The sequence below is a fragment of the Citrus sinensis genome, chromosome 5, assembly GCF_022201045.2.
Source record: "Citrus sinensis cultivar Valencia sweet orange chromosome 5, DVS_A1.0, whole genome shotgun sequence".
Classification (NCBI taxonomy): Eukaryota; Viridiplantae; Streptophyta; class Magnoliopsida; order Sapindales; family Rutaceae; genus Citrus; species Citrus sinensis.
In genome coordinates this window covers 34,265,152-34,282,379 of record NC_068560.1, presented here as the reverse complement: position 1 = coordinate 34,282,379, position 17,228 = coordinate 34,265,152, and the positions used below count along the sequence as shown (strand labels likewise).

General features: G+C 33.1%; 1 protein-coding gene across 1 annotated transcript; it reads right to left on the bottom strand.

The window, feature by feature from the left end:
- Positions 1-2,176: 2,176 nt before the first annotated feature.
- LOC102612744 (trihelix transcription factor DF1) lies at positions 2,177-5,454 on the bottom strand. The gene is made up of 2 exons (XM_006472990.4): positions 4,899-5,454; positions 2,177-4,130 (listed from the first exon to the last, which is right to left on the bottom strand). Exons 1-2 carry the CDS (start codon positions 5,207-5,209, stop codon positions 2,564-2,566), a joined length of 1,878 nt encoding a protein of 625 aa, XP_006473053.2. The 5' UTR covers positions 5,210-5,454; the 3' UTR covers positions 2,177-2,563.
- Positions 5,455-17,228: the final 11,774 nt, after the last annotated feature.

Genomic DNA, 17,228 nt, shown 5'->3' with positions numbered 1-17,228 from the left:
ATGGATTCCTAGCTATCTATGTTGGTGATAAGTTAAAGCAGAGGCTGAAGATGCTGTCCCGGTCTTCATAAGAAAGGAAGATGAAACTTTTGTTTTTGTGGGTGTGTATGTGATAGAAGCAAGCGGTTTTATTGTCTTATACTGTTAGCGGCGAAAGCAGAATATCTCTATTCACAGCAATCAATTCGCGTTCGTGGGGCTCAGCAGCTTTTAGTGGGCAACATTTGCAGCATTTTCATCATCAAGACCTTGCATGAATTTGTAGGGTATACACTCATCAATCATCATCGACATCAAGTCAAAAGGAAATGCTGATGCCTCACATATAATGCCAAATAAGGGACACATATAATGGACAGGTAGCTAGCTTTCTGATAAATAATTGATTTATGCCTTTTTTCCCCCCACTTTTAACTAGATCTTTGTTGTATAACTCATTTGAAGATAATGCTTGCAAATGCAATGTTATAAGATCAATCAAGCATTTTGCGTGAGCTGTACTAAATGGCCAAAAGACTCTCTCAAAGGCACAATACAAAACTTTTTTTTTCTTTTTTTGAATCAACAATATGAGGTTGATTATACATGAATTTTCGATTTCGAAATAACTCCACCTAAGTCCTGTTTGGAATTAAGATGCTGTAACATTTAAGTTACAGCTGCAGTAAAAAAGAAAAAAGAAATTGTAACTATAGAACAAAAGTTAATAATATGTAGTAAATATAAATTTTAAATAATAATTTTGACAAAATTATTAAAGATATAATGACTTTTTCATCGTACAAGTGAAAAATCATATGAACATAACTTTCAAATTACAGCATTTAATGTTTACTAAATATTTAAGTGTTACAGCTTTCAAGTTACAACTGCCTAATCTCAATCCCAAACGCACCATTAATATCCACCCTAAGAAATGATGAAGTTGAAACTGTATCTCGGCGGATTGATGTACGTAGGACATGTCAAGAAATATCATTAGATTCGCATCTATGGGAGGAATACAATTCGTTGCATTTGTCCGTTAAAAAGATTTATGGGGATTGGAATTTATAGTTTGTAATTCATTCAATTCCACTATCTTTCACACTATTGCTCGAACTTACCCACCACCAGTTTAGGTGTGTTTTTAGATTATGTTAGGACACTATCTCACGTTGAACGAGGATGCTGTCGGATTATTTACATAAACTCGAGATAGTTATTAATTTTTTAGCTAGTTTTTGTCAATGAACTAGGCATTTAGGCTTGGATTCTATAGATTTAATAAGTTCTTTTTCTAACATGGTATAAGAGTTAAAGTCCTTGTTCGATACATCTTCAAACTCCGAAGGTATGAGTTAGACCCGTAAACTAAGCTTGATCTATAAATTAAATAGCGATTCATATTCGAACTCCAAGCTTTAGTTATTATAGAGAAGCACTGTATCTTTCGTTTTATTATATATTTTCGCATTATTTTTCTTAATTAAGAATAAGAGGGTATGTAAAAATAAAAAAAACGCTGAAGCAAACGAGGTAATCCCCCTGTAACTGCAATCCCTAATCGATTTCTAGGTACTGACACAATGAATTCAGTGGGCACCAAATTTAATAATTAATTAGCAGCTGATGCTGATACAAAGGAAACTGTTTGTGAATGAGTAAATAGCTCCCTTTCCATGAAAAAACTGGAAAGATTCCCCTGTGGACCCTCTAAATTAAAAGTCCATTACCGCATGTGATGCTGCCCGCTTGTGTGGGGAAGTTCCAATTGCAAGGAGCTGGCTAAAAATCCCCACAATTTAACCTTTTTATATATACTAGTGTATTTTAGAACATATATTTTAATTCAAAAATTATACTGTAATTTATAATATTAAAATATAGTTTGTAGTTGTAAATCAAATCAATAAATTCTGCAACACTGTAACATCTATCAAAATTTTATTACCTTTCCTCTTACCACACAAGAAAGTCTGTGCAACGTTAAAACCAATATAACTAACATGTGTGATTGAATTTAATATAACTAACGGTAAAATATTAATTTTTAAAATAAATAAACACATGACACAATATCATTTGTTTATTATATGATTGACTGATGTAATATGTCCGACGTATTCTAAAATTTCTCTGCAGGCACATTAAAAATGTTATAATAATAATAATAATAATAAAAGCTGAGCCAAAATTATCAGAACAAAAGCAAAGTCACCATTTTTCACATTTATACCACCATGAACTGACAACATAAATAAACAAAAATACAACGCTAGTTTCTGCTTGTTTTTATTCTGTGGAACCTGAATCTCTCTCTCTCTCTCTACTCTCTCTTTCCCTCAACCTATTTATTTAGCCCAAAAAAATAAATAAATTATGAAAATAAAAATAATAAATAAACATATAATCCCACAGACCATGAGCTAGCAACAAACCGCCCATGTGCATGCTCTTGCGTATACTTAACTCCAAATATTCCCCCACCGCTATTATAACCGCCGCTGCCGTCGGCAATGGCGGCTACGCTCTTCAGGAAAAATGCCCCCAGATAATTGCTTCTTGGACTTAACTCTGGAACTCACTCATTTGCATCCATTGAATTCACTGGCTTATTGTTTGGTACGATTTCAAAGCCACCCCCATCATCTTCTTCTTCATCATCATCGCCATCTTTGTCATCTTCTTCGACGTTCTGGTCACTTTCTATATCTTCCATAGCCTGATCATCTTGCTGATGCTCCGGCTGCGGCGGCCATTGCTGCTCCGGCCTTACCATTAATGGTACTGAATTTTCAGGCTTGAGTAGTTGATTGGAAAGTACTGATGACGACGTCTCAAGTTTATTCCTCTCTTTGTACAAAGCATCAAGCTGATGAAAATATGGACACGTTTTGGAATCCTCAGGCCTTTTCTTATTGCTTTCTTTCACTTTCTTGAAATACTTGTTTATATTCTCCCACTTCTCTTTGCATCTTTTGGAACTCCGATTGTAGCCTAGCCTCCTCATCCCAGCTGATATTTCTTCCCACAACGGCCCTTTTGGTCCATTTTCCTGATACTTGGAGTCAAGACTTGTCCTCATCTTTATCAGCGCTTCTACCTCAACTTTAGGCCATCTTGATGAACTTGTTCCTCCCGTGTAATTGTTTCTCTCTCCACCGTTATCCGTTTTCGTTCTCTCTATACTAAAAACAGGCTGCTGCTGATGCGGCGGCGGCGGCGGCGGTGCAGATGCTGGCGTCGAAATTGGCTGCAGTGGGGGCGGCTGTGATTGAACTGGTGCGGGTGCGGGGACTGGAGGTAATATTATTGGTGGAGCAGGAATACTGTTATTACTAGTACTTATAACAACTTGGCTGCCGGGGTTTTGCTGTTCGGCTAACTTTTGCAAGAAAGCCATGACAGCAGCATCTTTGGCTGATGCTATTGATCTTTCCTGGCCTAGAATTTCTCTCTCTCTATTGATTCTTGTCATTTCTTGCATTCTCCAAGCCTCTTCTCTAACCATTCTTTCATGTTCGCGCTTCTCTATAGCTTCCAAGAATTTCATCTGTAGCTCCTCTTGCTTGTCCACCACTTGCTTCATCAGCCTCTCAAAGAAGTCCCTCCATTTCCTCTTCTTGTTCCTCCTCCCTTCCAGTTCCAAGTCCGATGATGTCGATGAGGATGTCGAATTCGATGGCAGGTCTGGTGATATGTTATGAAATGAAGATGGGATGTTGCTTTGTGATGGATAATTTGTCGTTGCTTGTGGTGGGGGTAAATTTGTAGGGTTTGTTGCTGCTGCTGATGGAAATGACGGAATCGCACCACTGCTTGTCAGGTTTGTTAAGTGGGGTACTGTGATGTGCTGTGTTGTTGTTGATGGAACAATGGTAGTGCTGCTTGGAGGATTATTAGCCGCCGGCATTGCCACTGATACTGCCGCCGCCGACACTGAGGCTTGATGAGGCTTTAGTGATGGAGATTGAAGCTGTGGTGGGTGGTGATGTTCAAAAGCCTCTAATTGATCAAAAAACCGATAAGTTTTGCCTTGTCCTTTGCTGCTTCGGCTATCTTTGGTTCTCTTGTGATACTTGAAAACGTTCTCAAACTTCTCCTTGCATTTCTTGGCACTTCGATGATAACCAAGCTCCCCAAGCTTTCTGATAATATATGCAACAGAACAGTAAAACGTTCAATTTAAAACTAGATTGATCAAACTCCATTTCTGTTACTATCCCATTCTATCAGATTCAGCAATGAATCAAAATACATTGGAATTAAGAGCATTTGACACATAAAATGAACATAAGCATGCATTAATTCAGACTGATTATTCATTGAATTAGGAACAAGGTTTAAATTTGCAGTAGTGGTAAATTTGTAGACATAAGATAAAAAGAAAGTTTTACAATTCTTCTGAAGTTAACCTGGATATTGAAAATAACTAGTACATACAAAACCTGCCGTTATATATATAATACATATAAACACAATTTCAGATTATTACTACTCCCTATGAAATATGTTGGAAAAGGCCAGTGCCGGCAGAAGCGAAACAAAACAAATATCACAAGTGTCTAAAAATCTAAATTCTGACTCTGATTCTTTTCTTTTGATCCTGCATAATTCTCTTAAAATAAGCATTCAATTTTTATTTTATTTTATATATCTATATATTTAATAAAAATGAAACAAGAAGGTAAAATAAAATAAAATGAAATAACCGAAAATTAATTTACTATCAATGTGACTGTCTGAATAAGCATAAACTGTGAAAAGGAAGCTCAAAAATATATCAAAAGAAGAAAAAAGGAAACACTTTTCAAGAAAATTCAGCTCATAGATCTCGACCTAAGTGCTCAAAATTCAATTGAATTAATTATACTTATCATCAACAATCAATTCAATTGATAATTAATTAATCTCACCTGGAAATCTCTTCCCACAATGGACCTTTAACACTAGCATCACGAAAGGCCACGTCCATATCTGACCTAATTTTCAAAAGAGCCATAGTCTCTTGTCTTGGCCACCTGTTCCCTCCGAAACCTCTCTCGGCTTCATCCAGAACCCTACTTTTATCATCTTCACCAGAATTTGAGCTGCCAAATATGCTCCCAGCAGCTTCACCACCTCCTTCATTCTCAGCCTCTCTGGCAGCTACCGTTGCCGTGGCGGTGGCTGTGGCGGTGGTGGCGGCAGCAAGATCACCAGATACACTTGCCTCCCCTACAAGCATAGATGGGACAGCAGCTTGGACTCTTCCTCCTCCTCCTCCTTGTAACGGTTACAGCAACGAAAGAAAATAAATGGAAGGGAAAAATAAATAAGTAAAAATTATGTCACAAAAGAGAAATAAGAGTAGAAGAAAAAGAAGAAGAAGGGTGAATTCGCTTTAAAAGGGTTTTATGAAGATGGCTTGTACGCTGAATTTATTATTTTATTTCAGCTGTGGGATCTGCTTGTCAATCTCAAGAAGCTGCTCTTCTTTTCTTCTTTTCTTTTCTTTTTTTTTTTTTTCCTTTTTAAAAATCTATTAAAATTATTTTTAATTATTTTTTTTCTCTTTTCTTTTAGCTGCGGAATCTTCAGTCTTTTTTATTTTATTTTTTTTTATTGTGGATTAAAAATCACTAAAGAGCGTGGTGAGTGGTGACTTGGGCTTCTGTCTCTCGGTAATAATAATAGAGGCACAGAAAGATATATTTATAAAATAATAATAATAAATAAATAAGAGTATTTAATAAAAATTTATCAACAGCACCACAAAGAGACGATGGTAATAATTAGTTGGTTTTTGTCTGTCCAGCTAAATTTAGTTAAGAGCCGACTCATGTAGGTCAGCTTTATATCTTTATATAAATTTTTAAAATTTTTATTCATTGTCTTCAACTTTTTATTATTATTATTATTTTTTTTTTTACTTTTTCTTTTATTCATTTTGGAGATGAATAAAATAATGAGGCTATGTCAGGTTTTTTTTTTAATGCGGCGCAATTCAACATTTTGAGTTGCAGCAGCGGTTGCCTATTCTTGTTACGAAATGACTTACGTACCCCTAACAGGGGTCGGATTGACCTTTAATCATTGAAAGAAATCCAGATTAGTGATCTTTAGTTGTTTGTGAAAAATGTATTTTCCTTTTATTAGGGCATACTGCATCTGCCCAAAAAGCCCTTGATTGAATGAAACAATTTTGGTTCTTCATTTCTGACATGAAAACAATTATTTTTAAAATTACTTTAATATAATCAATTAAAGGAAGTTGTTATTTGTTATTTTACCCCCTGAATTTGACCTAATTACAGACAAACCTATATTTAAAAAATAATAATAATAATAAGCAAAGATCTCTATTATAGGAAGATTTGCAGTACATTTTGTTAACTTTTAGGAGAGGTAATCTCCAAATTTTTTTTTTTTAACTTTCAAAAGAAAAATTTTATAAAGACTTTCATAATATCAATAAAGATATTTCATGAATTTCAAAATTACCAAGTTTTTGTATTAAATGTTTGTCGAACATTAGGGGAAGAAAATGTATTTAAATGAGTTGTTTGATCAAACAACTAAAGTTACATATTAGAGTGGAATAATAGTATTAAAAACAAGTTTAGCAAACCCCCTCAGGTGAAATATGGATTGAAATTTAGAATGAGAACTCGTACATGGACCAAAAGCCAAGAAAACGGAAGAGTGAGCCGAAAAATTGAAGTTAAAATAACTGAATTAGGGTTTACACGTCGGAGATCAAACTTGTAATTTTACCTTTGATATCATACTAAATTAATTTTTTGATCCAAAACTTAAGATTATAGATAAGATCCTGACAATATTGTTAAAGTCGATTCTTGACATAACATTTAATATTATAAGTGTTATTTGAAAAGAAAAAAGAATGGAAAGTAGAATTTAAATTTTAAACTCCAAATAAATGGCTTAAAAATTAACATGTCTTGAGATTCAACTCGTTGGTTGAGACTGTGTGGTAGCGTAAGAAGGCCGACTTTGATGGCGACAATTCTAGTGTGTGTTCTAAACGAAATTATTTTGATTTCATAATTATTCAAAAGAAAAAATTTCACCCCATGAGCTTTATCTTGAAAATGAAAATTAAAAAAAAAGGGACAAATTTTGAGGTGGGATCCACTATTGAATTAAAAACTTGTTAGATGTAGGTCTTGCTAACAGGCCATGCCATTTATGAATAGAAGTAAATGGTGTCCAAATTCAGTTGATTGCAAACCTACCGTAATAAATAAGATCCAAATTTTAATGGCTATGATTAATACAATCAATCATGATTCGAAAATAATTGTGATTTTTTTTGGGGGACCATTTTGATTGATATAGCTTTTGATTTATTTGGATGTTCTGTTGTTGGATTTAATTAAGAAGAGACTCTACATGTCTTTTGAGTGTGGGAACCATAAATTTGTGATATCAAATTATCTAGCTTGTGCTAATTTTAGAGCATTTGTTGTTTGGTTTTCAAAATCTTGAGGTCTTTTTCAATGCACTTACAATAGAAAATGACTTGTTATTGTGATAAGAATTCTTGAAATTCCTTTCTAATCTTTAGCTTTTGTGTGTATGTGTTTTTTTTTTTTTTATATATATATAAAAAATTAACTGTATGCATAGTTCATGATTAAAAATCAATAGCGTTATGGTATACAAATTAAGTATATCTCTACTATGTAAAACCTAATATTACTCCTAAAAAATAATTCTGAAATAATAAGAATATAATTGTTATTTTTTTTTAATTATCCAATTAAACATTTCGTTGGTTATATTTCCTATAATGAAACCAACGACATAGGGAACATGAATAAGATGTTCTAAAGAAAATGCAGATATTTTGGGTTACGTAGGATCTGATTATATGGGATTAGATGCTTTCCCAAATTATTTGTTCAAAATTTGATGAAAGTTTTGTCATTGAAGGAGAAATTTGCTCATAAATGGTGAGGACTTTTTGGATCAATAAATGTTCTCAAAGCCAAAAGGTTTAACAAGTCAAAACTTAAAGACCTTCGCAACCTGAAGTGAAAATGAAAGAAAAGCAAATGTTAGGAATCATAATATCAAATCAAAACACCAAGAAAATTGGGGAGAAAAATAAAAAATAGAGAATTTAATTTTAACCGTGTACCCATCAAATTCAGTGGCTCAATTATTGAGCCAAAAAAAAAAAAAAAAAAAAAAAAACCCCCAAGTAGGATTTGCACGACACATAATGCGAAGGAAGGTGGGACCCAATTAATGAATAAGGGGCAATAAATGTAGAAATAATCAGAGGAGAAGTTAATAAACTATCACAGCATGATTATGTGCGGAAATTACAAAATTAAAAAAAAAATGTTAGGGGCAATTTTGTCAACTAAAAAGAGGTAAATTATTGGTCTTTGCAAGAAACATAGAAGGGTATTTTAGTCCAAGAGTGTGATAAGGTAGGTAACGACCCGAGGGAGAGCGGGCACCGTTTAATTCTATTTTAGAGAAGGGTGAAGGCTACGCAATTAATCACTACAAAAAGTTATCAATTTAATATATATCACCATAGCAACATTTACTTTGTTCTAATTAAAGCCATTTCGATAACATACAACAAAAGTTTTTTTTTTTTTGTTTTTATAATATTAAAACAACCATTTATAACATAAATAAGACGTTGTTTGATGTTACAAATCTACTATATTATCAAAATTTATATATTAATTTCATATATGGATTGTTAAAAAAATAGTCAAATGCTTTTATAATTATGTAGTCGAATATGCAGCCAGATAATCATTTCATAATATCTTAACCAGTTTAAAGAAAAATATATCCAAAAAACATTGGTATTCAATCTCTCTCTCTCTCAATATTACACAGTGAACACTGTAAATTTAAATGTTGAGATCTTGTATTTCTAAAATATTTCTTTTTTGAGTGATGTATGTTGTAATGTTGATGTTGTTACGTATACTTTGCTTGGGACTGAAAGCAAACTATTTACTTAGTTTGTTTTTTTTATATAAAGGATGCTTCGCTGGCAGGAGTTATGAAAATAGCTGGACAGACGTATTAGATGCCTTGTAGATTTTTCTCTGGGTGGATTGATGCTTTCCCACTTTGTCTATCCAATATTTCATGCCCACTCTATTATTGTTATTTTTATTTACAGCCTTAGCTACGCTAAACTTATACGTACAAAAACTTCCTTAAATCTCTCTCTCTCTCTCTCTCTCTCTCTCTATCTTTCTGTGTGTGTGCGCGCGCGTGCATGTGGGTGTACGTGTGTGTATAACACTAAACTTTTTAACACATAAACAAATCAGTTTTAATTTTGTAGTAATCTTATATATAATCAATTTGAATATCCATGTGAAATGATCATATTTCATTGAGAAAATACTATGGACAAAAAAGAAATTAGATCTAACAAAGGAAAAACCGTCCATGCCCAGTAATGACTATTTCATTGATACAAATTTTACAAATTAAATTTTGTCATAAGTTGTCATCCAATAACGTAAATATGAGTTTCATGTTGCATTTACAATATTAAGAGAGAAAAGAAAAAAAAAATGAAGGTTGTTACGATGTTATGGTTTTGTATTTTTCCAGCATTGATATTTTAATTAAGTCGAGTCAAGTCTAGTGGTTTTATTCATGAAATATGGATTCAGAAATAGCGAAATTGATTTGAAAAGAGATTTTGATGGTTTGATAATACATCCTATTTGCCCTAAAAGTTTGCATGATTATATTAAACGTCACAAGTGTGGTTAGTCTCTCTCACCAGTCACCACCAAACAAATACTTAGAACTTGTGATGAAAAGTGAGATGGGTGCATGCTACCACACACGAAATTGCATGGCAGCTAGCTAGCATTGCTCCATTTATCCAAGTCTAGTAAGATAATTATACAGGCCGCCGCATTGTTATTGGCTAAAATGAATTAGTTTAAATTAATTAAGGCATGAATCATCGGACACCCATTCTTATTATCATTGCAGAGCAACTACGGCGGCGGCAGATATGGATTTGCTGCTTGGGTTTTTTGAAGATTTCGTGGAAGTAAAATATGAAAAGTTGACGGCAAAGAACGTGAAAGCACATATATTCTCTGCTGCTTGCTACCATTTTGAAACCTGAAATATCATGATAGTCAATTAATTGATGCCAAAAACGCGGAGAATCCACCCACAACAAAACTGATGTTATGCGTAATCGAAAGTGGTCAGTGCTTGAAAAATAATGAGACAATGATAGTGCTTAAAACCTTTTTTTTTTTTTTTAAAAAAAAAAAAACAATTAATGGAAATTTTTGTTTGCTGATCACGTCATTGGAGAGAACACTGACTGCGCCACAACTTACTTATGCTGCTGCTATATAGAAAAAAGAATCATCTGCAGTTGATATGCAGCAATCATCAGGATACCTTGGGATTATTTAAGGTCTTTATTTTTTTTTTTTTTGGACCTGCCACTTACAAAAGAAAACTTCTATTAACAAATTAAATATGCATAATTGTTCTTTTCTGTTTTCTTATCGTGGCAGCAAGATGTTTATTTCATCTAACACATATACTAAAATGTACTCGCAACATGTATTATTGTTCGCTTAAGTATTTTTCAAGTAAAACATGCCAAAAAAATATTAATAACGTAAAACGATGGTTTAACAATTATGATTTTCTAAGATAAATTATTGTACCAACAAGAAACAAGAGAGACACTCATAATACTTAAAATTTTACGAAATTGCAAGAAAAGGAAAACTAATTTGCCAGTCACACCAGGCAAGAGGCTATTTATTTATAAAGTAATAAAAATGAGCATTAATATTGCCAGTTACAAGAGACAAAAGGTTATTTACATATATATATTTAAAAAAAAAAATAAGAAGAAGATTGGAGCATGGATTTTCAATTTGTTGAGATGGCAAATAATAATAATAATAAATAAATAGAACATATGCGGACAAATGAGTTTACATAGCGGCTGAAAAAGGTAAATAGATGTATGGCTGACATTTTTAATTTTACTGGCTGGCCGGCTGGCTGGCTGGCTGGCTGGAAATTGAAAAGATTTACAGATGTAGACAAAAGGTTTATTTTCACATGGTGGCCATGTGCATGTGATATGTGAATGTACTCTTCTTACATCTTCTTCTGTCTACCATGTGGATTAAAACTCTCTCATTTATCTGTCACCAGCTAAGCAACCCACCAAGTTGATCCTTTTCTTTTTTCTCTTTCTTTTAATTTATTTTTCATTTTTTATTATCTTTCTTCGCCTTTTGAGCTCATTGCAGCAGCACAATCTTTAGGAAAGTTTTGATTAGATCCATCTTCCGATTTTAAAAGTTTACTCTAATTGGGGGCTTACCTTCCCAATTTGGAAAATGGGCACAATTCTCTCGTATAGAAAGTTTCTGAAGAATTTACCTTCTCTCTTGAGCTGCGAATATTTTTATTATTTCATAAGTTTTTTTTTTTTTTTTTATTTCAAGTCAATTATTACTCACGAATATATATTTACTCATGTGAATGCTCGGATCCTAAAAGATTTTTAAAGCCTTGAAGAATAAGTCTATGATGTTTTGTGGCAAAGCTTCATAAATTTTGTTAACGCGATGAATTTTAGAAAAAAATTTGTGGTGAATTGACAAACATTAGAGAAGAATTTTCTTTTTTATTTGGTTCATCCTTTTTTTAAAGAATTACTAAAAGTTGGCATGTGCGTACATTTCTCAATGAGCCCACCAAGCATACACCAGTTAACCCTCAACCCCAATTGCCTTGGCGAATCACCTATCACTTGAGTGTGACCCATCAACATGGACTTAAAAAAATTGAAAAAAATAAAAATATTGTGAGCATGACTTTGTCTGTGTGCTTTCATCAATTATGGCATTTGTCACTTTTCTCATAGCTTTATAGACTATGCTTTTCTTCATTCTAATTAGCCACATATTAAACATTATAAAGCAACATTATGCTATGAATTTCAATCATTATTTTTCTTTTTTTCTTTTTTGTCACCGCCGCTAATTTTAACCAATATCATATTAACAACTATATCTACCTAATAGCCATTCATTTAGAACCTTCGATGGTGATTTGTCTTATGCATATTATAACACCTAGAGCGAGCGAGCGAGCGAGCGAGTTTAAAAAATCAACAATAATAGGGAAAAAAAAATGAATGTGAGTTCGTGAGAGTAAATTGCAAGCAATCAAATGATGTGCCGAGATCTCATTCAGTACTTAAGACTAAAGTTTACAGCTCTTCAAGTTAATTAAGCTGCCATGGCATACAACTTAATTAATTCAATTAGTTGTGTCAATGGAACATGGAAGCATGTGCATGCACATAACCATGCCAATTTGAGAATTGATTATATTATGGAAGCAGGCCATGTTACTTTCGATAGTTTTTAAGCTTTAATTTAGTGTTAAACAAAATGTAACTACAAAATAAATATTAATAATATGTAATAAATATGTTATTAAAAAAAATTTGGACAAAAATAGTTAAGATATTATAAATTTTTCATCATACAAGTGGTGAAACAAATCAACTTAACTTTCAAGGTATAATAGCTTATGTTTATTAAATATATTAATGCTATAACTTTTAAGTTACAACTGCTCAACTTCAATATCAAATTGAAATTTAGTATTGATACTATGAATATAAGTGCTAATATTGCTATCAATTTTGATAGTTATGTCTTATATAGCTTAGTAAAAAATAGGCGTTTGGATTTAAAAAATAGGATGAGTTACTTTGTTTGAAATTTTTTTTTTTTCAGTTAGCATATGAATTTTAATACTCTCAATATATGGTATCAGAGTCATATTTTTTTAATTGAAATATGATGGACCCAATGTTGGTCTTCGAAAAAAAAAAATTCAATGTTGACACATTAATGCTATAATTTTTAAGTTACAACAACCCAACTTTAATACAAAATTGAAATTCAGTATCCATACTATGACGGCACAGCTGCCCCAAACGCTCCCTATGAATATAAATACTAACATTGCTATCAGTTATGACAATTATATCATATATAGGTTAGTAAATAAGAGACATTTGAGTTTAGAGAATATGATGAGTTACTTTATTTAAAAAACTTTTTTTCTTTTCTTTTTTGGTGTGTGTGGGGAATGAGAATTAGACATATAAATTTAAGTGCTCTCAATATGTGGTATCAGAGTCATATTTTAATAATTAAAATATGATCAACTCAATGTTGGTCTTCGAAAATGATTCAATATTGCTCCACCCAGTGGCACGTTGTGCAAATGAAGGAATGGTTTAATAGAGTCTTCACAATACCTAATAAAAAGGAAGATATTTAGATATACAAGTAGGATTTGTCTCTGCACTAAAAATTGACCTTATGAATTATACATTCAAATCCCAGTTCCTCAATGAATTTAAAATTTAATGTTACCATTTGGATGCTTCATGTTACAAGTTCTATATTTTGCATCCCTTCATATTATTATCACAATAATTTATCTTAGAAAATAGATCGAATTACTTGCAGTCAATTTAAAGTGAGTAAATGATTTTGGTACTTAATTAGCTATACCAAATAAAAGTAAATACTTACGAAATACTTAAGTTGATGTGTTTTTCAAGCAGAAGAGTAACAATTACTAAACATTACCGTTAATGCTTTAGAAATAATAAAACCTTATCATTAGCAGGAGAGATTGAAAAAGAACTCTGGTGCAGCGTGCACCCACCAAAGTAAAGCATTGATAAGTGAAAAAGGTCGCTAAAACTAATGGACCCCCAAAAGCGTCAAAGTCTAGCACTCAAGAAAAAGGGCCATACAGAGCTAGCAATATAGCAAGGCGGAGGCCCCAATCATGCGGCACGAGCAATGACTCACGGATGAGATTTCATTTGAGGTTGCAGTTGAGAGAGAAATTAAAAAAAAAAAAAAAAAAAAAAAGGGAGAGTACTTACGAAAACCCAGGTTGCTTCTCATGTCTACTTCTTTAATTACCCCATTCTTTTTTTCTTTTTCCCCCTCCTTAATCCATGGCTCCTTGTGTGAGTGCGTCCACTTCTTTTGCTGTGAGCGTGACACAAATGGATAACAAGAAAATTTTTCATTTTCTTTTTTAGTTAATGCTCCAATAGGTTAATTTTCAGTTTCCGAAACGTTTCTCAAACAACAAAAATAAAATTTATATTTCTATGTTCCCAAAAATTTAAAAGATTTTTTAGTAGCTTTTCTAAGTAGACAAAGAACAAAATATTACCCTTATTACTGTCACACATCAACAAAGCCCAAAATATTACCCTATTCAAGATAAGCCAGCTCTACCCGTTGCAGGGTTACTAACCACAAAGCTTGAAAGTTGAAATTAACATGCGTGAACCATGAAAAATGGACCAATGACTGCATTACTGATGATCGAAAACCCATCTGCTTTTCAGCTATGGCTAAAAGTGAAAAAGAGTGGTCCAAAATCTGCTTAAAATGATTCATTGATTCTTGCCAAGACAACGCATGAAAAAAGTGCTTTTAGCCGCAGCTATTCTCCTAACATTTTCACTGATGCCGTGTGAGACTTTTCTCTGTACTTTCATTCAATGGACCGACCATTTAATGATGGATTGAATTTTCCAAAATTTTGAATGGAACATAAGCCTACACTAATTTCGAAATTTACCAAAACTTCAAGAGTATTTGTGCTCATACAAACTATCTTATACAAATTGACACAACACTGCTATAATCTATATCGTTATCATGTGATTTAAAATTTCAAACCACAAAAAAAAAAAAAAAAAAAAAATTCATTGGGCAAACAAAAAGGCTTTGTTGTGATTATGAAAGCAATGCTAAAATTCTTCACCATTCACATATTTTAAAATACCTTTGAGGTCATCATCAACTACTGTTGGAATCAAAAGAAATATTAAAAAGTTTTGAAAAGTAAAAAGACCTGATAGCAGCTAGTTGCAGCTTGTAGCAAGACAAATGGTGGGTCAGATAGCCTACATGTCTTCAGCAATTGTATGAAACAAGCATACATCGAAACTGCAGTTACCAAATCGATTTTCAGATCTGACTGACCATTATTACAGTTAAAATGTTCAGCAAAACTCCACAAAGATTCCACCTGAGATGCATACAAGCAAAATATTCCACACAAGTCAAGAACAGAATATCTTGATCACAGAGCACGTTTCTTCATATCAGAATAACAAACTACATGTACCGGTACTTCTTTGTTTTTGATGAAACTTTTGTGGGGGTAGTTCAGGTGAAATTTACAATGACCAATAATGCTGTTTCTCGCTGTATTCGCTAATCACTTCTTCCACCATACAATTACAGTAAAACAATTTGAGTGAACCGTGCAATGAAGAGTACATCATTGTAAAATATTCATTTGTTAAGATCCAAATCCGAGATTGTATAGCATCTCACCAAGGGCATGGACCATAGAATCTCTAAGCAATCCTACCTGCCGAGTGCCAACCATCTGTTGATAAATTCGCTAATCAGAGAAAGATCTTTCCCAACACGTATGTAAATATTATGGTATGCATAGCAAGTAGCTGAACAGCTACAGCACCCACATCAACGGACACGCCATCTAATATTAAGGTGATGATTTCTACCACAGCTTCTTTCTTTCTGTGAAGGAGACAAATGTAGGAGGCACATAACACATTGCCCTTCAATGCAAGCAAACTATACAACTTATGAAATATTGCTAGAACTTGTTTGGCATACATCAAACAGCTAAATGACACCTATAGGCTGTAGCCAAAACAAAACAGTTCAAGTTAGGAGTAGCTCCCATCCAATTAAAGAATACCGCACCCAAGAGTCTGTTCACGAAGCTCTAAAATGCATTCACTATTACACTTTGGGCCACCGTTGAAACCACTGAGATAAACTGTGATAATCTACAAATACAGATGTCAATCAAGATAGTTACAATGCTAAAAGCAAGTTATATGTGCAGATTCTGAAGCATGCTACAATGAGATAACAAATAATGCAATTACAGAAAGTAGGGGTCTAAACTGTCGCTTATCAACTTGCAATATGTACAGCAAAAACATGACATAATGAAAAAGTTTGCCTCCAGCATAGCGGCAATTGATCATATTCAGGAATGATTTTTGTCAGAATCCACATTTTGACCCAAAACTGAAATTTAAATATCCCCCAAGTTATTGGATTATCATATTCCAATTTAGGGGGATCCATATATAAACATATGTAGAGACACACAAAGAATTCAGAGAAGTGGTGGCAAAGTCTGGCATCACATATCTTATGGCTTTTACTGCTCTTACAACTATCAATATACAGTATCCTAGTGAATTTAGAGAAGTTATATCCACTTCCACATATACCAGTTCCCAGCTTCACGTTAAAGCCACAGAACCTTCTCACTTTAACTTCTTAAAATTAAGTTCAGTTAACATAAGGACACACTCAGATATTTGTGAAAATATTTTGAATCCCTAATCATACTTGTACACAGCTTGAAAAATCCACACATTCTCCCTTCTATGAGAACTTATATGACTGTAAATAACTATTGACGATATCAAGCATAGTGAGTAGTAAATTCTTCAATAACTTCATACTCTAGTCTCCAAATACTTATGAGAGCATAATATGAAATTGGTCCAAAAGCCTTCTACAAGCTCATCTCTGATTTTTTAAAAATAAAATAAAAATGTGATATGAGAACCTATGGCCTGAATGACAAGATTAAAATTGTTAAAACAAGTCTTCCAAACAAAATGATCATTTTAACTGCAGCATAAGAAACTGACAGCTCCAATAAGCAGTCTTAAGTAGTCAAAATAAAAAAGAGCGTGGACATCCCTGCATCTGCCTTGTTACCTTTCCCCGTATCTAATCGCATTATAAACAGCAGTGCATACTATTACCTTTGTAAGAATAAGATCCATTTTTTTAAAAAGCACAAGATGATATTACAGAATACACCCGCTTAGGATTCAAATGAAATCCCAAAAGGTGAATATTATCTCCAGCAGAGACGATAACTGAATAGTAAGAGAGCAATAAATTCCTGTTTCACAAAATAAAGGTAATCTCTCAAGGGTTGGAGACAATGATAAATATTTGCTAATCTTACAAAAGTAAACCTTCAAGAAAGTGAACCTCCTTAAAACTAACCAGTCCTTGGCACGAGGAAAAGGAAAAGTACACCCAAAGTAACACATATGGTAATAT

Bases quoted from the DNA above. Each gene is read 5' to 3' on its own strand.
- LOC102612744 (XM_006472990.4), bottom strand. From the start codon at position 5,209: ATGCTTGTAGGGGAGGCAAGTGTATCTGGTGATCTTGCTGCCGCCACC. The intron at 4,131-4,898 runs GTGAGATTAATT...ATATATTATCAG, and splicing joins TTGTGGGAAGAGATTTCCAG to AAAGCTTGGGGAGCTTGGTT.